Source organism: Herpailurus yagouaroundi, unplaced genomic scaffold (assembly GCF_014898765.1).
Source record: "Herpailurus yagouaroundi ecotype Mexico unplaced genomic scaffold, PumYag 183, whole genome shotgun sequence".
Classification (NCBI taxonomy): Eukaryota; Metazoa; Chordata; class Mammalia; order Carnivora; family Felidae; genus Herpailurus; species Herpailurus yagouaroundi.
Window position 1 is genome coordinate 4117549 of NW_024412414.1, and position 23480 is coordinate 4141028.

At 48.4% G+C, this 23480-nt stretch overlaps 1 protein-coding gene across 2 annotated transcripts in view; it reads right to left on the minus strand.

Moving 5' to 3' along the window:
* The window catches only part of SLC6A11 (solute carrier family 6 member 11), a 132646-nt gene that overhangs the window by 91976 nt on the left and 17190 nt on the right, over positions 1 to 23480 (minus strand). For both annotated transcript variants that reach the window (XM_040491968.1, XM_040491967.1), the window contains exon 5: positions 11723 to 11855. In XM_040491968.1, the coding sequence (XP_040347902.1) occupies positions 11723 to 11855 (133 nt within the window). The remainder of the gene's footprint in view (positions 1 to 11722; positions 11856 to 23480) is intronic.

Genomic DNA, 23480 nt, shown 5'->3' on the forward strand with positions numbered 1-23480 from the left:
GAATCAAGATGCTAAACTCCTTTGACTTAATGTGACAATCTACAGCTCTCCCCAAACCACAGTTGTGGGAGAAGCACTCCCAACTGGGCACAAAAGCCCCCTCGCAGTGGCTCAGGCTCCGGGTGTCCTCGGGCTCTGGGGGCCCGAGGGCAGGGACCTCCCTGCGCCGGCCGCCTGGGCTCTCTGCATGCAGCTCATGAGCGCTCTAGTTTCCTCTCTGAATGCAGACATCAGCCGGGCCACTGGGAGAGCCCTGCCACCAAGGCCGTCCCCACTTGCTTCAGGCTGCAACAAAGGCCACTTGAGGGCCTAGAGACAGCGCTGCCCAGTTCCTTCCCTGGGCCTGTTCTCTTCCCTTTCACACATCTTTCCCTTTTATTTCCCCTGCCCCCTTTACTCCTGCTTTATGCCTCATTGAATCCATTAGCCACTTTAGAGGGTGCTCCTGAAGAATAAATTTTCTGTGTGGGGCTCCTGGTGGTTTCCCCGCTGGCGGCTCTAACCCGCCTTGGTGGTAGGGGGGCGGGGGGAAAAAAGGCACACACTCTGGGGAGGAGCCTCCCAGGGCCCCTCTGGGCTGTGCGTCCATGAGGCAGCTCTAGGGCAGACCGCCTGGAGTGGGTGCCCTCACCTGCCCAGGGGCCCCACCTTGTTCCTCCCCCATCCCAACAGGCTCTGGTCCCCCCAGGATCTTAGGGCACACAGCTTAAGCCCTACGAACTTTGGTCTTCTCATCTGCAAAATGGGGTAATTGTCACGCCTTTCTCACAGGGTTGTTGTGAGGACTCAGTAGGTAATGTAATTAGAGCCTTAGAACAGGGCCTGGAACAAAGTGCCACTTAACCATTTGCTTTACTATTAACATCATGCAGACGACACGGGCTGTTTAAGAGTCCTGTGCCACCTCCAATTCTTCTACTTGTTGGTGAATGAAGGAAGGGGAAGAAAAAAAAAATCAATTCAAGGCTATTTGCAGCTGTTTCTGTGTGTGTGTGTGTGTGTGTGTGTGTGTGTGTGCGCGCGCGCTCGCGTGTGTGTTTTCTTTTCTCCTGCCTTGGTGTCCTAGAGCTCTGAAAAGAATAAAAACAGAGCCCCAAAGCAGTGAAAAGGCAGGATTCTTCTTAAAATCCCAGCTAATCCTGCAGCTTCCTTTAAAGTGGCAATAGTAGGAGGCGGGGAAGGGACCAGAATTGTTTTTGCAGTGCCCTCCCCTCCCAACCTCTGCTCCTGGAGACCAGGAAATGAGGGGGAAAAATCCATAAATCATCCACCAAGAGGAGGACAGAGGAAGAAATTGGGCAGAGGAGAGAGCAAAAACCAGGAGCCAGATGGGGAGGGAGTGGGGGGCAGCATGAGGGGACACCCTGACTATCTGGTGGGCAGGACGGCTGCCTGCAGAGGGCAGAGTGTCCGGGACCGAGGCTGGGCCAGCCACCCCCATTCCACAGTCAAAGGACTTTAAGGTCTTGAACCCCTGTGCACCTTCTGGCCCCACAGAACAAGGATGCCATGCCAAAAGTCGACTGATGCAACCACTTCTCTCCATTCCACTGCTACCTCTGCCTTGGTCACCTGCTAACAGGGCTCCCACAGCCTGTCTCTCACCCATCCACTCGCAACGAGCAGCCAGAATCAGCTTTTAAGGATGAACATCATATCATGCTGCTTAAAAACGTTCAGGGGCTCTCCATCACACTTAGAATAAAATCCTGCCCTTTCCCCATGACCTGCAAGGTCTGACCCCTGCTGACTTCCCCTGCCCCATCTCATGCCATCACCGATTCTATCTGGACTCCCAGTTGCTTCGCTGCACATTCACCAGATCCTTCCCATTTGAAAACTTCACATGTGCTGCTCACCCGGCCAAGCCCTGCTCGTCCTTCCCATCGCAGATGGACACCTCTCTTGAAGGAACACTTCTCTGACCTCTGTGAAGGGTTCCCCCGCCCTTGTTCTTTTCTCTCCCAGCCCCACTTGTCTTCCATCCATAGCATTTCTGTCACTTATTCATTCTACATCTCCCCCAGCAGGCCGTAACTCCACGGTCTGGATTACCCACCGCTGAGAATCCCCAGCCTGGTACCTGGCACACAGTAAGTATGCAACACTTACTGGATGAATTAATGAGTGAATGAGTAACATCCATAGCAAGTGAGCATTTGGACACAAGAAATAGCACATCTGCGGGCTACAAAGGCTGGGGTGAGATTTTAAGGACCTTTCAGAAAACCTCTGCACTGCAGCTATCACTAACGCTTTGTAGTATTTGAAACCATCCATGTTTTGGGTGACAGCAGTTTATATTAGTTTCTTGTTAGATGGCAGAGAGTCTGCGTGAATTAGTTTCACAGATTACAGACCCACTTGGGGTGCCTGGGTGGCTCAGTCAGTGAAGCGGCTGACTCTTGATGTCAACTCAGGTCATGATCTCACAGTTTGTGAGTTCGAGCTCCGCATCAGGCTCTGTGCTGACAGTGCAGAGCCTGCTTGGGATTCTCTCTCTCTCCCTCTGCACTCCTCCCCTCCCCCCCTCTCTCAACATAAATAAATAAACTTAAAAAAACTACAGATCCACAAACTTTTTCTGTGAAGGAGCAGAGAGTGAATATTTTAGGCTTTGTGGGTCACATCGTCTCTGTCACAACCATTCAAGTCTGCTGCTATACAGTAGCACAAAAGCAGCCACCTACAATGCCTACAGGAAGGGATGTGGCTAAGTTCCAATAAAACTTTATGTACAAAAACAGGCCTTTGGCCAGATCTGGCTACTCCCTGAGTTAGACTAAGGTTTAGCAAAGCTACAAAGGAAGGGCAACCAGTAATCACCAGTTTTTTCCATCTTCAACAAATATGCATAGAGGTACCAGGAAAATATTGCAAAACCACAACATTGCTTCACATGCTGTCATTTGATAAAATAGAATGAAGACAGGAGCATACAGAAGTTATTTGAAATTGCTGTTTCATAGAATATACAGCATTTCATTTGTATTATTCTGTGTGTCAGCAATATGTTTGTACAAATGGGAAATTCTAAGAGCAATTTTCACTCTGGAGGTACTGAAGAGCTACTGAGGGCTCAATATTTGTTGCATGTGTGGGTGAGTAGATGGATGAACAATAAATGGAGAGGACAGGATGTTTGCCAGGGTAATTACAAAAGGCGAGTTGGTCAATCACTGCATGAGACATAAAGGGAGAAGTTGTCAAAAATGCCTTGGTGGTTTCAGGCTTATGAGACCAGGGGAGGAGTGGGTGGCAGGGATGGTCAAGATGAATTTGGTTGATGAATAAAAACAAAAAAATAAGGACAGAGCAAAGATAGTCTTTTCAACAAATGGACATCCACATGCAAAAAATAAATAAATCTAGACACAGACCTTACATCCTTCACAAAAATTAAATTGAAATGATCATAGACCTAAATATAAAACATAAAACTATAAAGCTCCTAGAAGATAATTGGAGAAAGCCTAAGTGGCTTTGGGTACGGCAATGACTTTTTAGACACAACACCAAAGGCAGGATCCATGAAGCAGGTGATAAGATACACTTCATTAAAATGAAAACTTCTGTTCTGCCAAAGATAATGTCAAGAGAGTAAGAAGAGAAACCAAAGACTAGGAGAAAATAGTTGCAAGAGGGGTGCCTGGCTGGTTCAGTAGGTAGAGACTATGACTCTTAATCTCAGGGTCGTGAGTTGGAGCCCCATGTTGGCTGCAGAGATTATTTTTAAAAATTAGCTTAGGGGGGCACCTGGGTGGTTCAGTCGGTTAAGTGTCCAGCTTCAGCTCAGGTCATGATCTCACAGTTTGTGGGTTCGAGCCCCATGTCAGGCTCTATGCTGACAGCCTGGAGGCTGCTTCAGATTCTGTGTCTCCCTTTCTCTGCCTCCCCCCTCTCACTCTGTCTGCCTCTCAAGGGCAAATAAATGTTGAAAGATTTAAAAAAAATAAGCTTAGGGGCACCTGGGTGACTCAGTCACTTAAGCATCTGACTTCGGCTCAGGTCATGATCTCACAGTTCATGAGTTCAAGCCATGGAATGGACTCTGTGCTGACAGCTCAGAGTCTGGAGCCTGCTTCGGAATCTGTGTTTCACTCTCTTTCTGCCCCTTCCCCACGTATACTTTGTCTCTCTGTCTCAGTCTCTCTCTTTCTCTCTCAAAAATAAACATTAAAAAAGATTTAAAGAACAATAAGCTCAAAAAATAGTTGCAAGAGGGGCACCTGGGTGGTTCAGTCAGTTGAGCATCTGTCCTACTTTGGCTCAGGTCATGATCTCACAGCTCATGGGTTTGAGACCCATGTTGGGCTCTGTGAGGACAGCTCAGAGCCTGGAGCCTGCTTCGGATTCTGTGTCTTCCTCTCTGCCCTTCCCTTGCTTGTGCTGTGTCTCTCATTCTCAAAATAAATAAACATTTAAAAAACATTTTTTTAAATAGTTGCAAGAGACACATCTAATAGAGGATTGTTATCCAAAATACACACACACACACACACACACACACACACACACAAAACACTTAAAACTCAACAATAAGAAAGCAACCTGATTACAAAATGGGCTCTGGGCACCTGGGTGGCTTAGTCGGTTCAGCATCTGACTTGGGCTTAGATCATGATCTCATAGCTCATGGGTTCAAGCCCCGTGTCAGGCTCTGTGCTGATAGCTCAGGGTCTGGAGCCTGCTTCAGATTCTGTGTCTCCCTCTCTCTCTGCCCCTCCCCCATTCATGCTCTGCCTCTCTCACTCAAAAATAAAAATAAACATTAAGGAAAAAAAAATGGGCCCAAGACCTTAACAAACACCTCACAAAAGAAGATACTCAGATGGCAAGTAGGCATATGAAAAATGCTCTGTATTATGTGTCATCAGAGAAATGAAAATTAAAATAATGAGACAATGGCCAAAATCCAAAACACTTGGATGTTAGCGAGGATATGGGGCAATACTAACTGTAATTCACTGCCGGTGGGAATGTGAAACGGAAGACAGAGTGGCAGCTTCTTATAAAACAAAACGCTCACTATACAATCCAGCAATCACACTCCTTGGTATTTATCCAGAGTTGAAAACTGATGTCCACACAACAATCTGAACACAAATGTTTATAACAGCTTCATTCATAATCGCCAAACTTGGAAGTAACCAAAATGTCTATCAGTAGGTGAATAGATACGCACCCTATGTTAATTGCAGTATTATTTATAATAGATAAGATATGGACACACCCTAAGTATCCATCAGCAGATGAATGGATAAAGATGTGGTATGTATACACAATGGAATATTACTCAGCTATGAAAAGAATGAAATCTTGCCATTTGCAGCAACATGGATGGATCTAGACGGTATAATGCTACATGAAAGAAGCCTGACAGAGAAAGACAAATACCATTTGACTTCACTCATACATGGAATCTAAAAAACAAAACGAACCAATAAACTAACAAAAAGCAGAATCAGACCTATAAATACAGAGAACAAAGTGATGATTTCCAGAGGGGAGGGGGTGGGAGGACAGGCAAAATGGGTGAAGAGGCGTGGGAGGCACAGGCCGGAATGAGTATCATATGATATGAATGGTATCATAATAGTGTTGTATGGTGACAGATGGTAAGTCCACATGTGGTGTGCACAGCATAACATACAGACATATCCAATCACTATGTTGGACACCTGAAATGAATGTAACATTGTGTGTCAACTATCAAAGAAAAAAAATTAAGGTGAATGGATAAACCATGATACATCCAGACAATGGACTATTATTCAGTGCTAAAAAGAAATTAACTTTGGGGGGCACTTGGGCCTTAGTCAGTTAAGCGTCCGACTCTTGATTTCGCCTCAGATCATGATTTCATGGTTCATGAGATCCAGCCCCATGTCAAGCTTCCTGCTGAGCCTGGAGGCCTCCTTGGGGTTCTCTCTCCCTCTCTCTCTGCCCCTCCTTGCCCCTCAAAATAAAAAAAGCATAAAAAAAAAAAGAAATGAACTTGTAAGCCCTCAAAAGACATGGAGGAACCTTAAATGCATATTACTAAGTGAAGGAAACCAATCTGAAAAGGCCACATACTGTATGATTACAATGATAATGACATTCCGGAAAAGTTGAAACTATGGAGACAGTAAAAAAAAAAAAAAAAAAAAGGATGAGTGGTTGTCAGGGGTTAGGGATAGGAGAGAGGAAAAGGTGGGGCACAGAAGATTTTTAGGGTGGTGAAACTATTCTGTAGGATATTATAATGGCGGGTACGTGTCATTATACACTTATCCAAATGCACAGAATGTACAACAAGACTGAAACCTCGTGTAAACTAGGGCCTTTGGGTGATGATGAGGTAGGTTCATCAACTGTAACAAATGCCCAACTCCAGTGGTCGGTGTCGATAAAGGGGGAGGTGACACGGGTGGGGGGGGGTAGGGGGATACATGGGAAATCTCTGTACTTTCTGCTCAATTTTGCTGTGAACCTAAAACTGCTCTTAAAAATAAAGTCTTTAAAAACAAACTACAAAAACCAAGGACATGGGAAAATCACAAAGATGTCTCCATGTTGTGAACACTTGATTTCAATTATCTGGAGTAAAACTGTTTATCATGCAGAAGATGACAAGTTACAAACAGCCTGGAAGTTTCCTCGTGAAGAAATCAAGTATCTTAGAATCCTACATCTTGGCAGAATTTAAGTAACAATTGAGAAAGGTTTTTTATTTATTTTTCTAATTCAGACTTCTAGAATTTTGAATTGTGCCTAAAGAGAGAAAAAAAAAGCTATGCAGAAATAAACCATAGCTGTTGCCCTGGGGTAGGGAAATAAACACCTACTGTATGCTTAGAACTATGATCAACGTGCTCACGCTGATCTTGCACATGAACTCCCAGATGAGGGCATGAGAGCAGAGGAGGATCAGGCTTAGGGAAGGCAGACAGACCCAGGCTTGAATCCCGGCTCTGCTCCTTCCAAACAGGGTGGCCTTGAGCAAACCTTGCAACCTCTCTGGGCCTCTACTCTCTTATTTGTACAATAGGGTTTGACCTTAAAAGCCAAGATGCCTCCCACCTCTGACATGCTATGTTCCAATATTCCAGAGCCAGTATGCAGCCATTAGAATCCCCACATTCACAGCATCTGATTCTCTAGCTGTTCTATTGTGAATGCTAGCACTAACACACTAAATTGCAATGGCTTATCTGTCTGTTCCTGTCCTGCTAGGCACACTCTATGGGGACAAGATGGCCCACCACCCTCTCTACTGGATCCCAGCACCTTGCAGGGAGCCCCAGGCACAGGTGAAATTCATCCATTCCACAAATGTTTATTAAGAACAGTTAGGTGGCACCTTGCTAAGTACTGAAGTTTGAATCTAGTTTGTGTCTCTCCAACCCACAGCAGCTTCTTCTGACAGGAGATGCTGCTCACTCTGACCCTGGGGACATCCTGAATGCTGGCCTCTGTGATGTCAGAAGACCGTAAAGCACTCAAACAGGGAGCAGGAGGGGAGGGCACTGAAGGACATTTGTGGAGACCATCTGTGGGGGGTATGCTAATATCAACACAGATCAGGAGCCCACACACTGCCTGTTGAGCCACTGGAGAGGGTGGCTGGGCCTTCCTCTATGGCCCTGTCACAGACTCATCTGTGATCTACTCATTTGTGACCTGATCCCAAACCTCCATTTAGACAGTCATCTGCTAACAGGTGAGTCTGTAATGCATGCCTCCAGCAGCAAGAGACATGTTCAATGAATTAAGTTAAACCTGGGCCAGGAAACTTTTCTCAAGCTAATGAAATTTCAGAATTTTCTGCTGAAATCTGAGTATGGGAAGTGGGCTGGAACTCAGTCGTGGCCTGGACAAGAGCAGAAAGACAGGGTTCTCCTTCCTTGGACAGCCTCATGAAAGTGGCTCTGGTCATAGGCAAGAGACAGGAGCGGTGGCTCCCCACTCAGGAAGACTCATATGACCTGTGTTTATTTTTAGCTGTTTTTGTACAGAACCTGAAAAACCTTTGGACCCTGGGCTTATGTCCAAGGTGAGGCGAACAATAAACAGTAAGAAAAGCAACAGACCCTCTCCTGAGAAGACACCATGTGCTGATGGGGGACCCCTGGTCTCCTTAAACTGTCAGAACCTCATCATATATAAAGAGCTGAGGAGCTGGGCCACCAGGCTCTAGTTCCTAACCTGACACTTGTCACTTACTCCCTGTGTGGCCTTGGACAAGTCCCTTCTGCTCTTTGAGCCTAAATTTCTTCACTAATAAAATGTCAGGGGTGGGGGTAAAGCACATGGTTTCTGAGAAATCACAACAGCTCTGGAAAACCACATTCCATCCTGATGCTAACCCTGGTCTTGAGCATGGAACAGGCGGAAGAGCCCCTGAAGCCCAGCCTTCAGGAAAATGCTTAATTGGCTCATCAGATTTCAGCATTTCCCTTAAAACCACCATCTTATTACAGCTGCAACCAACAACCACTGAGCCCCCACTGTGTGCTATGTTATCTCATCAACTGCCTCTTTATAATCAGCCCATAAGAAAACTCATTATCACTACACCACAGAGGGCGGGCAGGATAGTACTCTCATCCAAAGCCCAGGCTATGCGGCCACCAAGGCTTGGGTTCTGCTTCCTACCTGAGGGTCCTTAAGCAAGTTACTTACTCCATCCAGGCCTCAGTTTCCTCGTCTGAAACAGAGGTAATGACTGCCCCCGTCTCCTGGGCTTGTTTCAAGGTCTAAACGGAGTGGGCATGTGAGGCGCTCAATGACCATCACCCGTTACTATCACAAGTACTACTGTCCTCATTACTATGCCTACTAGTGATGAGAGAAAGTAGGCTCAGGCAGGATGCGTGAAAGGACATCACTCAAAATATCACAATCTTCTAAAATTTGATCGAGTCCGAGGACAGGCAAGACGGGAGCAGCACGGGGTCAGTGCCGAGGCACAGTCTTCATCCAACTCAGGCCAGGATCCTCAATCTCTCAGCCTCTGGGTCTCCACCTATGAACTCGAGGCAGTATCTCCCCAGGTTGTGGGATCTCATGTGCTAATGTGGATGAAAAATGCCTGGCAGAGTGTGCAGTGAACAGAAGGCTGTGGATGAATGTTCTCTCCCATGCTTCCCCATATGTCTTTTTTGAAATCTCCAAGAATGCAGCCTGCTAGTCCTTCCTTGAAACCCAGTCCCTGCATTAGAATTCTCAACACACAGGCTCAACAGCCCAGCCAATGGCAAGTGGCCCTATAGTGGGACTCAGCTTCCTCCTAAGAGCCAAATGGAACCAAATTTTGCTGTGGCCCATGTTCTGGGCCCAAGAACTCAAGGCTACATGTGCCCACATGGACAACCCAAGTACATGCATGCACTAACGCCTTATCCAATGGCCCTTGCCCCCACCACACACAACTGCTAGCCAGCCAAACCTGCTGGCCTTGGCATTGACTCCCACGAAAGTGGTAATCATGGTAGAAGCAGTGTCCCTTCCCTTTGCACTTCACAAAGCACTCGCACATATATTAACTGGGTAGGGTAGAGGCTGTGTTTCATTCACCTTTAGATATCCATTGACTAATGCCAGGCAGAGAGTAGATACCCAGAAACAACTTCTCATATGAGTAAATTTTATCATTATAATAAGATGTTTAAGAATCACCATTATTTAGCACTTACTATTAGTCACACACTCCGCTAAGCATTAAATATGCATCCTTGCATCTCATCCTGGCAATCACCCCATGAGACAAACTTAATGATCAATCCCCATTTTGCAGAAGAGGAAACTGAGGCTCAGAAAAGTTAAGTGATGTGCCAAGGTCACAGCTAGTGAGTGACAGACCTCAGATGTGAATCCTGATTCCAAACTCTGGTTCTTCACTCCTCCAAGTCATTCTCCTCCTCTTTAGCCAGAAGAGGCAGCAAAAAAGGGGACAGGAGCAGCGTGTATGTAGTCTAAAGAAGTACATCAATAATATACTGATTTTTAGATTTGGAAAACCAGAAAAATTCTATTGTTTTCATGATGCAAACTAGAGAAAGCAAAGATTAGCAAAATCATCTGGGCCGACAGAACATGAGTCTCCGTTCTCCTTTCTCTGGTGCACCAGGCAAATTTATGATTACTTTCTAGTACCTCCTTAGCTCCCTTACCACCCTCAGCATGGAAACTTGTCAATATCTCTTTTCTGCTCGCCTAATTTCCCCCCAGCAGGTCTGCCCACCAGTCAATACCTACCACTGTGGGAAATGAGGGAACCACCTTTTGTAAAAGGACCCAGAGTGGTTAAGTTCCCATCTCCTTAGAGGTTTGACCTCCAGTCCCTGATCCAACCAACAGCTTAGAATAAAGGTGATGCCTACTGGAAACAGGTAGGCAAGGAGTGAGATGGTCAGGGTGACTGGAATAAGAAAAGCTGCATGTCCTCTTTCCCACAAGAAAAAAATGGAATAGCACAAATGAGCAAACTACTGGCACTGACATTCAGCTAGAGCGTCAGGGCAATAGGGAATGGTGAGGACTGTGGCCAACCAGAGTATCCCTAGAAGGCGGTGGCCACTGCTCAGCTCCGCCAACCCAGCTGCTGTGTAGGCATGCAGGCCCAGTGCTGCCAAACCTTTCAACTTGCCAAAGGATACCAGAATCATACTTCCTTTTCCAACATGAAATCTCCTGATTTTTAAGTGTTGGCAACTATGCTTTTATTTTAATGTATTCGAGAGACAGCACACACACGTGCGCGCCTGTGCACACACCAGCAGGGAAAGGCAGAGGGGCGGGGGGGGAGAGAGAGAATCCCAAGCAGGCTCCACTGACAGCATGGCGCCCAACACAGGGCTAGATCCCACAAGCCCGGGATCATGACCTGAGCTGAAATCAGAGTAGGCCGCCCAACCAGCTGAGCCACCCAGGCATCTCTACTTTTTTTTTTCCTTAAAGCACATGAGCAGGCGGGACTTGTCCATGAGCTACATGTACAACATGTGCATTGATCCTTATGGCACAGATGGCTGTGCTCACTAGACTTCCCCCCATGTTCCCCTACATCTTGAGCCTCCCTAGCAGGCAGCTGAGGCCATGCCTCAGGCTCCAGCCAGGTGCCTGTGAGTGGGAGAGCCGTGCTAACTTCCTGGCCAGGGCTGTTGAGACCTGGCTGCTTCCTCCCACTTCTCCGACCCCCCCCACCCCTAAAGGAGATGCAGGTCCCGGAGGCCACACAGTACGGATGGCATGGCAAGGCAACGAGATGGATGCAGCTGCCCTCCATCCACAGACTCTTAGTGGGTGAGGTCCTGGGGCCTATCAGTGCAGGCAGCCAGCATTTCCTGCCCTGGCACATGCCTGAAGCCCATGTCTTCATTACAAAAACTACATGGTTGTACTTCAGCACTTCCAGTTTTCAAAGCATTTTACCTCCCTTTCCTTGCAGAGCTCTCAGTAAGACAGGACAGGCTTTGCTATTTCACAGACAAGCAAACTGAGGCTCAAAAGGCAGAACTGACCAGCCCTGAGGTGTGTGGCACGTGAGTGGTGCACTGGGTTCTAGCTCTGAGCTCCTGAGTGGACTCCCAGTCTAGTGCCCCTCCTACCTTCCAGCATAAGAGCTAACTTTTATAATTCAAACTCAGGGCACTCTCCAGGTCACCTGTGATCTTATACAAGGACAGCTCATGTCCTCCCCTGCTGGTGGATAGTTGCTTGAAGATGCACCTCTTACCTTTCCTGTGGACTTGGTCCCCTTCCAGATGCAGAAGTAGCAGATGGTCCAGGCTGCCAGGAGACACAAGGCCAGCTCCCAACGGAGGTTCCCAATGTGCTCGATCCCACCTGAGATGGCCAGGACCCGGCGCCTGTGGAGGGGAGAGAGGAGAGTCACGGGGGCTGGAGACCCACCCTGACCCCACCCGGGGCAAAGCTAGTGCTATAGGGAAGCAGGAATGGGCCACCCAATCATTCACCTGCCTCCCCTACCACCATTTGCCAAGCATCTCCTCCAAGCCAAACCCAGGGCTGGGACCCCAGCGAGGAACAAGACCCAGCCCTCTGTCTTCATGGATTCACTCATTGGGGAAAGACAGGCCAGTTAGGAATCGTTTACAGTAAGTGAGGCAAGGGCTAAAACAGAAGAAGTAGAGGGCTTCTGGAAAGGCTGAGAAGCATCTAGCCCACCTGACGACTGCCAGGAGACTGAAGGACTGTCCATACACATTCCAGGTGGGGAATTTCAGTGGGAGCAATTATACAACCCTGGCTTGCTGAACTAAACAGCAGCCAATGAACTTGCTTTGGCCAATAGCATCCGTGTCACTTGCAGAGCCAGGTGAGGTGATTCACCATGTTGCCTTCTCCTACTTTTGCTGTGATGACAGAGTCTGTGTCAAGATGGAGCCCCTAGGAGCCTGACTTCCTGAGTGACTACACATGAGCCCTCCTGCTACCCTCTGTCAAAGATGTTGTGTGAGCAAGAAAGCAACTTTGCAGCCTTAAGCTACTGAGATCTTTGGAGATGTTTGTTATTGCAGCAAAACCCAACCAATCCTGACTGATACATGGGGTTAGGGAAAGCAGTCTGGAAGAAGTGATATTTGAGCTAAACCATGAAGGATGATGGGATTCAGCCAGGAGAGAAAGGGACTTAAAATTGTTTTAGATGGAGGGAATAGCACAAGCAAAAGCCAGAAAATGGAGTATGGGATACTTGGGGAATGCTGGAACATAGGGGTCATAAGGGAATCGCAGAAAAGCTAAACAGAGACGCATCCCTGGGAGCCTTGAATAGCAGGCCAAGAGTAGGGATGTCCCAGAAGGCCCAGGCCACAGGAGGGGGAGGACCCCAGGCGACACTGAGTCAATGCCTCGAGCCACAGTCTTCCTTCAGAAGCCATCAATCCTTCAGGGTTGACACAGGCCTGGCTCCCAGAGCCTACGCCTGGGGTTTGTGTTTCTTTAAAGTCAAACTCGCCACGCTCCATATTGTGCAGAACCATGGCACTAACACAAACCCCCTCCAAACTCGCTCCACGAACCCCATTCTGGCTGCCAAACCACCCCCGTCGGACCACGCCAGTCGTCTCAGCGCTCTGGGAACATCCTTTGAGCAAGCAGCTCCCATCCCACCAAGCATGAAAGCCTCCCTCAGTGTCTGTCTCCCTGGGAATCTGCTCAGGGCCTGATTCTGCATTAATTACTCAATGACACCAATTAGCACTGGTCTACAGGCTCCCTCCAGCCCCAACCCCTGCTGGAGAAATCAGGCAGGCCCCCAAACAAAATTGGGCTGTGTGGATTTATTTGAAAGGAAACCAGCTTTCAGACCTACCGCTACAAGTGCGAACATCCACTTAAATACACATTTACTGAGCACCTACTATGGACCAGGCACTATATTAAAACTGTGAATTAAAGCAAAAGCATGTATGGCTTTTGCCCTCTACAAGTATAAGTTGGACCAAAAAAAAAAAAAAAGTCCAAGTTTTTAAGGAAGGAGATAGCCACATCATTGTAACAGCAATTTTTTTTTAAATTTTGTTTCTTATGCTTAGTAGTCTCTGGCTTTAATTCTGTTAAAAACTACAGGCCATTAAATGAAACCTTCAAGAGTATCTACTATCATAACAGAATAGTGGGCCTCAGAGCACGGTCCTTGTGGAGTGCTTGCTAAAAATAAAAAAATTCCTGCATCTCATCCCAGACCTACTGAGTCCAGATCTTGGCCAAACGACTCCCCCGAAGCTGCATTTTGCCACACCCGCCCAAGGATTGCTTATGCATGGGAAGGCCTCAGCACCACAGAAGTAGAGTTTCCTGACAATGAAGGAATAACCTACAAACCTCACCTGAATAGTATTTTTGAAGAGGACCTAGAGATGGGGTCTGATATCCTTTGAGAAGCTCCTGAAGGACTGGACTTTCTCCTCCCCCAAGATACTGTGATGCACCCACTCACTCTCAAAATTCTGCAGGGAACCTCAGAGTGTTCATCAAGGACCTTGTTTCTCGATTAAGAGTCTCGTAGCCTACATATATCTACCACCTTACAAACTGCCCCCGACAGCATCCTGAATGCCCATGAGGTGGGCATTCCTTCTCATTCAAGAAGAAATAAGCCCGCTCAGGAGAGAAAGTGGGCCAGTGCAGATGGTGTGCTTTTCCCATTCCACTCCAGGCTGTGAATTTTTCATTAAAGAAGCACTTACATGAGGTCCCCAGCTAGCAGGGGTGCACATACACATATGCCTTCTTGTTGATGTAGTTGTTTTCTGAACTGGGACTTGAAAACTGGAAACGGCATGGGGACAGAGGGACAGCAGAGGGGGCAGAGCAGCCAGGAGAGAGCTGGCTCAGGTCCCCTCTCTTCCACATTTTGGATGCTGCAAACTTTTGAGTCATGCAGCCTGCTTCGGCGCCCTCTCGCTTAATTGAACAATCTAATTCCCAGAATGGGAAGCAGATTACTAAAAGCTACGCAGGATGAATTGCTCTTTTGTTTCACCAGACACTATTTGAAAACATCCTCAAACTATTTTCTTTAGGTTTTACCAGCACTGACTCTAACTAGCAATGGACCTCGGGTTTCTAAAGATAGAAGGCTCAGGGGCCAGGTTCTCAGCCTGCAGGGCTGTGGGTTGTTTTGAAACCCACAAGGGCAGCCTTTGAGAGCCCAGGGGCTGGGGCACTCAACTCCGGAGACTTGGAGAAGGCACAGCTCTTCCTGGGAAAAAGCTTTCTTAATGACCCTCCCCATGAAGTGCTGGAGAGGAGAAAGGTCTGAATAAGGAAGAGTTTGCTGCCAACACCCTGGCAAAAAAAAAGGGGACCAAGGAACAGACCTCCTGACACTGTCCAGGGAGCGGGAAATGTTGAAGACTAAACAGAACTCTTTGGAGGCATTTACTCAAGTTATTCTGAACACCTACTATAAGCCAGGCATGGGAGCAGGTCCTTCACGAGGTATCTTTTTCAGACCACACGTGTAGAATATTTCTGGAGATAGCTACCCAGAGCTTGGCAGTGTGGTGCCTCTGCTTCTCCAGCCCCTGGCACCTGTAGAGATGGACTGGGTTCAAACTGAGCGCTGTTCCTTACCAGCTGTATGACCTTGGGGAAGGGACATCGCTTCTCTGAGTCTCAGCTTCCTCATCTGTAAAATGGGAATGACAATACCTCCCTTTGACAGGTTTCCAAGCATCATTTAACCCTCCCAACAATCCTTGAGGTAAAGAGAATCACCATCATTTCAAAGATGGGGAAACTGAGGTGTGAGCGGTTCAGTAACTCACCCAAAGTCATACCAGGAGCAAGCAACAAAGCTGGAATTTGAACCTAGGGATCCTGGCTCCAAAGCCTGCACTTCCAGCCTCAATGCTAGCTCTGAGATTCCCCTGTAACACTAAAATCACTGCCTTCTTCTCTTCTTCATGAACGAAAGCTGTCATTAAACGCATGCTCCAAAGCTATCTTACGTGTTTTTGCATATAACATAAAGGTAGTACGCAGCACATGTCCTTCGTAATTTATTAATTTATTCAAGTAGCACTTAGTAAGATGTCTTTAGTGTGCCAGTGTTACACCGGTGGTCCATAAAGAGCTCATGTTCTAATGGGGAAAGCAGACAAGAAAATAGAGCTGGGCATAGAGAGGATCAAGACAGAGAAATCATTGGGACCATCATCGGGGATTTGGCCAATACCAGGATGTGGAGATCAGAGTGAGCCAGGAGATCCTGGAGGGTAGGAGGGAGTCAGCAAAGAAGGGCGGGGAGCACTTGGGGCAGAAAGGCCACCAGGTGCAAAAGGCTGGAACAAAAGTTCAGTGAGACCAGGGAAAGGCATGGCACGTAGGGTAAGCGTGGCAGAAGCCAGGGTGAGAAGTGGGATGAGGACAGAGCTGGACTATGAGCCTTGCTGAGGGGCTAGGGCTTCATCCTGAGGGCAACAGGAGCCTCATTGAATCTTAAATAGGACTGAGACCCTATCAGATACATATGCTGGAAGACTCTCTTTGGCTGCAGTGGGAAGAATGGGCAGTAAGGGTAGAATGGGGCAGGGCTGCCTTAGTTTGCATAGTAATTGGTGAGGGTCTGGACCAAGGTAGGGGAATGGCCCTAGAGGAGAACAAGTGGGCTTGAAAAAAAGCACAGGAACAAGGTGACTGCTGGGGGTGGCAGGTAGGAGGGAAGAGGGGGTTTCCAAGTGACACCCAGCTTCATACTTGGATGGATGGCGGGCTTCAGCTGAGCAGGAGTGAATTGTCAAGAAGGTTGGAGGAGGAAGAGGTGAAGAATCAATCTTTTAGACAAGATGATTTTGAGGTGCCTGTGGGACACGTAGGAAGCTGCAATGCCCAGAGGCAACCGGGTCTCTGGGTGTAAAGCTGAGAAAAGAGACACAAGGAGGAGATTCAGACCTGAGCCATCAGGGTGTTCTGGGAGCACATGAGGCTCCCTTGGGAGAGCTGGAGGAGGAGGAGGAGGAGGCAGGGGGAGGACGTGCACAGAGCCTCCAGAACCCCAACATTTACAGGACAGGAGAGGAAGGGAGGAGCCCTTGCAGGAGGGAGACAAGTGTGAGCAGAAAAGCAGGGAGCAACAGGAGAAGCCGGCATCCCTGGAGGCGGAGGACATTCCAGAAGGGGAAGCAGTCCACCTGCCACGTGCTGCAGGGCAGCCTGGCAAGACGGAGGGTGTCAGGGGATTTGGGACCAGAAGGTGGGAGTGAGGCAGGGAGAACAGATCCTCGTGGGGCAGACTTCAGGCAGCTGTGAGTGAGGAGCAGACATGCAGTGGGATGCTGGTGGGACCCTGGTGAGTTTGGCTCTCACGGGTCAGAGACCGTGGTAGCTGGAAGGGCCACACAGAACACAAGAGCTGTTTTACTTATAATGGGGTGAATGTGTTTGGGAAATCAAGAGGCCAGTTTGGAAGGAAACCATCCTTATTATTTTTTTATTTTTTTATTTTTGAGAGAGTGAGAGCAAGCACATGCCCGTGAGCAGGGGAGAGGCAGAGAGAGGGGACAGAGGATCCAAAGTGGGCTCTGCGCTGACAACAGATGCAGGGCTTGAACTCAGGAACCATGAGATCACGACCTGAGCCGAAGTCTGGCACTCAACCCACTGAGCCACCCAGGCGCCCACAAACTGTCGTTATTAAGAGACTGCCAGGAGAGAATTGGAAGGAGCTGGAAGCAGAGGGGACTATGGCAGGTGCCACATGAAAGCTGTACAGCTCATTACATTCAGTTCACTGTGAGGGTATTATTAGACCCATTTTATGGGTGGGGAAACTGAGGCCAAGTGAGGTAAAGGAACTTGCCCAGATTAGGACTTGAAACCAGGTTCTTCCGGTGCCCACACCCTTTCCCCCACTGCTGCCCGGCCAGAAATGGGCCCCAGCAAAAGGATGCCTCTCACTCAAGGCTTCTCCCCCATCCTTCACAGTCTGAGGGAAAATGGCTGGGTTCCCAAATCCAGTCTCCAGACATCACCCTCATTTCCATCTCAGTGTCTCATACACAGAGAGGCTGAGTCTGGAGAGGAGGAAACAGCCTCACACCTGGGGCTTCCCTAGCTTGCAGAGCCAGGCATGGTCTGACCCCAGAAAGCGGAGAAGGAGCAGGCAGCCAGGCCCCTCTCCTCCACCGGCAGAGAGCCTGGGAGAGGCCATGTGGGAATAGCTCCCAGCGTGGCTGGCCGGCCGGAGAGGCCTCATCTTGATGTCCAGCACGGAGCCGGCAAACACATCACCTTTCTTTAACCTGCCACGGAGTAAGTGTTGCCAGGGACCCACAGACCGCCCTAAAAACTGGCGCTGAGGGGCTGGGCTATAAATAGCCTTGCTGGTCTTCCTTTCTGGTCTCCCCAAGCGACAAACAAACAAAAAAGGGCCCATCACCAAAACTAATGTGCCTTCCCTGCCCCCTCCAGAGTTTCTCTGCCTTCGGGGTTCTGCTCTCACTTCTCTGGGAAGAAAGAAGTGCAGGCCCCCAGCTCTGACTTGCTCCTACGAGCCCCAGCAGAGATCCTAAATGCCGCTGGAGGCACAGGGCAAGGACCCTCCTTGTCAAGCAACTGAGGCCTCTGCATCATGCCATCTTCCAGCAGATAGTTATCAGGTGCTAATTCCATGCCGCGTACCCTAAGGACTAAGTCCACAACGATGAGTGAAGCAGGGGTGCCCTGAGAGAGCACCCCCTCAGGTTGTCGGAGAGCTTACTACCCAGGAGTATGAAGAAAATAACAAGGACCATGATAGCCTGGATTTCCTCATGCTCACTCCCAAGGTAAAGGCAACAGTTGTTCCCATTTTACAAGCGGGAAAAGTGTGGCTTAGGGAAATTAATATGCCCAGGAAGGCTGAGGCAGAATCCGAAGCCTCACCTGTTCGACTTCAGAGGCAGAGCTTGGAGCCACTGTCTGGTCATGGGGAAGATGGAACAGAACTGTGTCATTTACAGAATGACCTAGGTTGGCACGAGGAGTCAGGAGCTACTGCTCCAATTTCTTCCGTCACTGCAGAAATCCCCCTAGGCCATGAGGAAGTCCCCATCAGCCCCCAAGCACACCTTGACTTCTCCACCTTACAGGATTCATTCCTGTAAGGAATTCTTCCTCGTTCTTCCTCATTCTCCCAAGCTGTAAAAATTCTACCTGTCCTTTAAGCACCAGCTCAAATAACACAAAGCCTCACAAAGGGTATTCTTGGTCCCTACCTATATCGTAAGGGTTAGTCCATCCTTTCATCTAAAGGTTAAGCGAGCATCTACTGTGCACCAGGCACTCCTAGATCAGGGGTCAACAAACCTTCTTTAAAGGGCCAGTGTGTAAATATTTTAGGGTCTGCAAGCCATATGGTCACTGTCCCAACTATCTATCTTTGCAGTGTGAAAGCAGCCATACACAATTTATAAACAAGTGTGTCTGTCTTCCATAAAACTTTATTTACAAAAACAGGCAGGAGACGGGGTTTGGCCAGTGGTCTCTAGAACCCAGTCCTAGGCTTTCCAAAGAACAGCAATCCTTCCAGACACTCAAGAGTTCTCACCAGGACCTCAGTGGAAAAAGACGAAGTACACTGTAGCCCTCCTTTGAGAATCTCAATGATCATCAGAATATTAAAGGTACTAAGGAGTCCTGCGGTAAAGATACTTTTATACTCTGATTAACCCAATGTTTCCCAAATTTATTCAGAAGTATTCCCCATTAAAGCCAAACTAAAACCACAATGAGATACTGTTTCATATCCACTTGGATACACCTACCAGGATGGCAGTAATCAAAATAACAAGTGTCCCCTAGGATGTGGAGAAATGGAACATCATATATTTTTGGTGGAAATGCAAAAATGGTTTAGCCACAACGGAAAACGGTTTGACAGTTTCTTAAAAAGCTAAACATTCAACTCAGAGATTCCACCCCTAGGTTATTCCTAATAGCCAAAAACGGAAAAGCACCCAAATGTCCATTAACTGACCAAAAAAAGGTGGTGTATCCATACAACGGAATGTTATTTAGCCACAAGAATGTTATTTATGACGAAGTGATACATGTGATAACATGGGTGAGCCTTGAAAACATGCTAAATGAAGGAAGTTAGTGAGACCTTGCATGACTCCATTTATATGCCAAGTCCCAACTAGGCAAATTTAGGGAGACAGAAAGTGGAGGAGTGGTTGCCTGCAGGCTGGAGGAGAGATGAAGTGTAAATGGGTACCGAGAGCCCTTATGACGTGTTGGAGATGTTCCAAACCTGTATTGTGATGATGTCACGATCGGCAGTGATTCAAAATCACTGACTTGCGCACCTACAAGGGGAGCACTTTATGGAATGTAAACTGTAACCCAGTTACTAAGAAGTTGTCAGGAAGGGGGGCGCCTGGGTGGCTCAATTAAGTGGCCGACTTTGGCTCAGGTCATGATCTCGTGGTTCATGAGTTCGAGCCCCTCATCGAGCTCTGTGCTGACAGCTCAGAGCCTGGAGCCTGCTTCAGATTCTGAGTCTCTCTTTCTCTCTGCCCCCTCCCCTGCTCGCACTGTTTCTCTGTCTCTCTCAAAAATAAACATTAAAAAAAAATTTTTTTTAAGTTATAAGAAGTGTACTGTGCCATGTTTCTGCCTCTCCAAAGCAATACTTCCTCAAGGGCATTACGCAGAACACACACTTAGGAACAGCACACTGGCACTCTTGCGTCTGTTAGTCCTGTTTTGCTCCCATTGTTCAGGGGAAACTGAGGCTCCACGTATTACTGAGCTTGCCTTGGATCACAGACGGGGCTTGCGCCCCAGTCTTCTGTTCCAGTGCCCCCCTGGCTGGAGGGTGAGATCCAGGAAAGTAGGAGGCAGTGAGGAGCGGGAGTCTAGAAGAAGGGACTCTTATGGCATCAAAACTCAGGGAAGAGCCCTAAAACTTGTGCCTCATGGGAAGATGTGAACAGAGGTACTGCAGGTCAGGAGGCAAAGTGCAGAAGGGGCAGGCCAAGCAACAGAGAGGCTGCCACGGCTTTGGGGAACCCGCTGGTTCATAGCTGGTAACATAGCGCATCCTCATGTGTATTACCTAGGTCCCACGCAGCAGAGAGGATCTCACCACCCACAGCTGGGGTCCCAGGACCCTCCAATTCCTGACCCTTTCTCCTCCTCACCAGGACTCAGCATGGCCCAAAAGTGCTGCCCAAGCCTTTCCAGTCCCACCCCACGGGCCCTCACAGTACCACACCTCTGCATCACCAGCCACCAAAAGCTCTGATGAAGTCTGACCATCTTTGCCACCCCTCGTGCCTCTGAGACGTTCTGTGCCAAGGCTAGCAAAGAGCTACTGTCTGCCAAGGAGGGACAGCACACAGGAGAGGCACACGTGCCATTAGGAAAAGCCCTGGACAAGGAGCTCCAGAGTGGGGAGGAGGGGTCTATTCCCAGCTCTGGTGTCTATCACCAGGAGACCTCCATCCTTTGAATGTCACCTTACCAACCGGGAAGGGGGGCAGGCTGGACGCAGAAGTGAGAGGAGCTACCATTGGTCAGCTACTCACAATGCACCACTGTCCCTTCACACTGACAGCACCTTGAAGGATGGGACAGGTACACCATTTCACCAACGAGGGAACAGAGGTTCCGAGTCACATGCCCAGGGACCCCACCAGTAAGTGGGAGGGTCAGGTTCCCCAGCTTTGGTGCTTCTTCCCCATCAAGATGTCTACCAGCATCAGTCTAGAGCAGACGTGAGGATACATGTGTGTCAGGCATCTTGACAGTTTCATATTCTTTCTTGTGGTTTCATTAAATATCATCTGGACTAGGGATGCCTGGGTGGCTCAGTTGGTTAAACATCCAACTTCAGCTCAGGTCATGAGCTCACAGTTTGTGGGTTCGAGCCCCACAGGGGGCTCTGTGCTGACAGCTCAGAGCCTGGAGCCTGCTTTGGATTCTGCGTCTCCCTCTCTCTATCTGCCCCTCCCCTGCTCGCTCGCTCTCTCTCTCTCAAAAAATAAACATAAAAAAATCACCCAGAATAGAGTTAATGCACTGAAATTTGGTAACAGCCCCTTATGCATTATTCTGTGCCTGAGCCTGAATTAAAGTCATTCATTAACACCTGTGCCACCAGCTACAGGGCCATAAGTTATACACCAGGAGGCCAGCGTCAATTTACATCTGTCATCACAGTGGATCAGAGTCTTTGAGTGTCACAAGCACCATCTGGCTCAGCTGAAAACAACAGTATTCTTTCAAAATCAAGATTCAACCATTTTCCTAAAGGAACCTCTTAAAATCCAGCAAAGACATAACCCAACAGGTGCTTTTGTTTTGTTTTTGCTGGGCACCAGAGCCTTCTCTTCACCCATTCCCATTCATTTCTCCCTCCTTCCATCAATTATACTCTCCCCAATCTGCTAAAAAACTCTTCCTTCAAGGACCTAGGTCCAGCAGCCTGCAAAGAGAAGGGACATGCTGGTCAGATTCTGCCATGGGATAAAACAGGCAGCTGCCCGCATTTCAGACACAGGCAAGAGGAGCATGGAAGGGCGAAGGGGCGAAGGGACGCGGGTGGGGTGGAGAGTCCTTCTCTCAGCCCAGTTCTGGCTCTGGCTTGCCAAGAGAGGCAATTTGGACAAGTCTCTTAACCTCTCTCTGCCTCAGAATCCCCTGTGTGGGATGAGGACCCCCACAGTGATGTTACATCATTTATCCCCTGGGTGGGTGGTTGGAATTGAAAAAGCGTGGCTGGAGGGCATGCTCCGGGCCAGGGCACAGTGCCAGGGCTTCCCCTTCCCCTGCTGCACCATCAAGACATAAAAGAAACCTCAGACAAAGCCCTGTGGTTCACTAAATTGCTACCTCTCATTATTTAGTGTAAGTCATCCACCATTTTTTTGTGTGTGAATACAAACACACTCGTGGCTGATTCTATATACAAATATCTTTACTCCACCAATGAACAAAAGATAATAGATCATAGCTCTTCAGCACTTCCTAATCAGCTGAATTACTCCTCCTCCGCCTCCCATTCTGCGGGCAAAGAAAGTGAGTTGCCGGGAGGTGTAAGTAACGAACACACAGCTCATAAGTGGAAACCACAGGGTTCAAATTCTTGTCCTGGGGCCCCAAAGCCCAGGTCTCTGCATCCCCATACCGCATCACCATTCTTTTAAAGAGCATTTCAGTAATTCTGCGTACAAGCAGTGCTTCTACTCTCAGCTCAGCGGTGTATTCAGACTGCATCAGCAGAAGAAGGGTTAACCGCTCCTTCTTGGAGCAGGGGCTCTGGGTGAGCGGGCACCCCAGTGCTGACAACTGAGGGCAGATAGCTTACCGCTGGGGGGGGGGGGTGGCGGCGGAGCGGGAGCGTCACCTTGGGGCTCTATCACTGTCAGTGGGGGGCAGGTGCTGCATGCTGCTTCTTGAAAGCGGGGGCCTGGGTCTGACTTCGAGGGTGGTTACCAGGCTAGATCTAGAGGAAACAAGGAAGCCACAACAGTGGGCTTTGACACGTAACCCCTCTCAGCTTCAGCAGTGTGGACATTGGAATGCTATCGTGTGCGCTGTTTTTTCCCTTTATTTACTTAAACATGCTTCCTACATCTTCTGCAAAAAAAACATGGACTACTTTTTCAATAAGGAAATCGAGTGTCCACTGGAGAATCCACTTCTGTAAAAGGGAGCTGACCTTTACAGAATTAAATTCCTGAACCTGGGAATTTCTTTTCTTCAACACACAGAGCAAAAAGAAAGGTAAGAAGAATGGAGCTAAATGCATAGGGAAATACTGACAGGAAGAGATTCTGAATTGTTAACAACAGCCTCAAAATTTGTGTCGCCCCAAATTATATGTTAAACCCTAACCCCCAGGGTGATGGTATTAGGAGGCAGGGCCTTTGGGAGGTGATTAGGTCATGAGGGTAGAGCCCTCCTAACGGGACGAGTGGCCAGAGAGTTCTCTTGCCCCTTCCACCAGGTGAAGGCACAGCGAGAAGATGGCCACC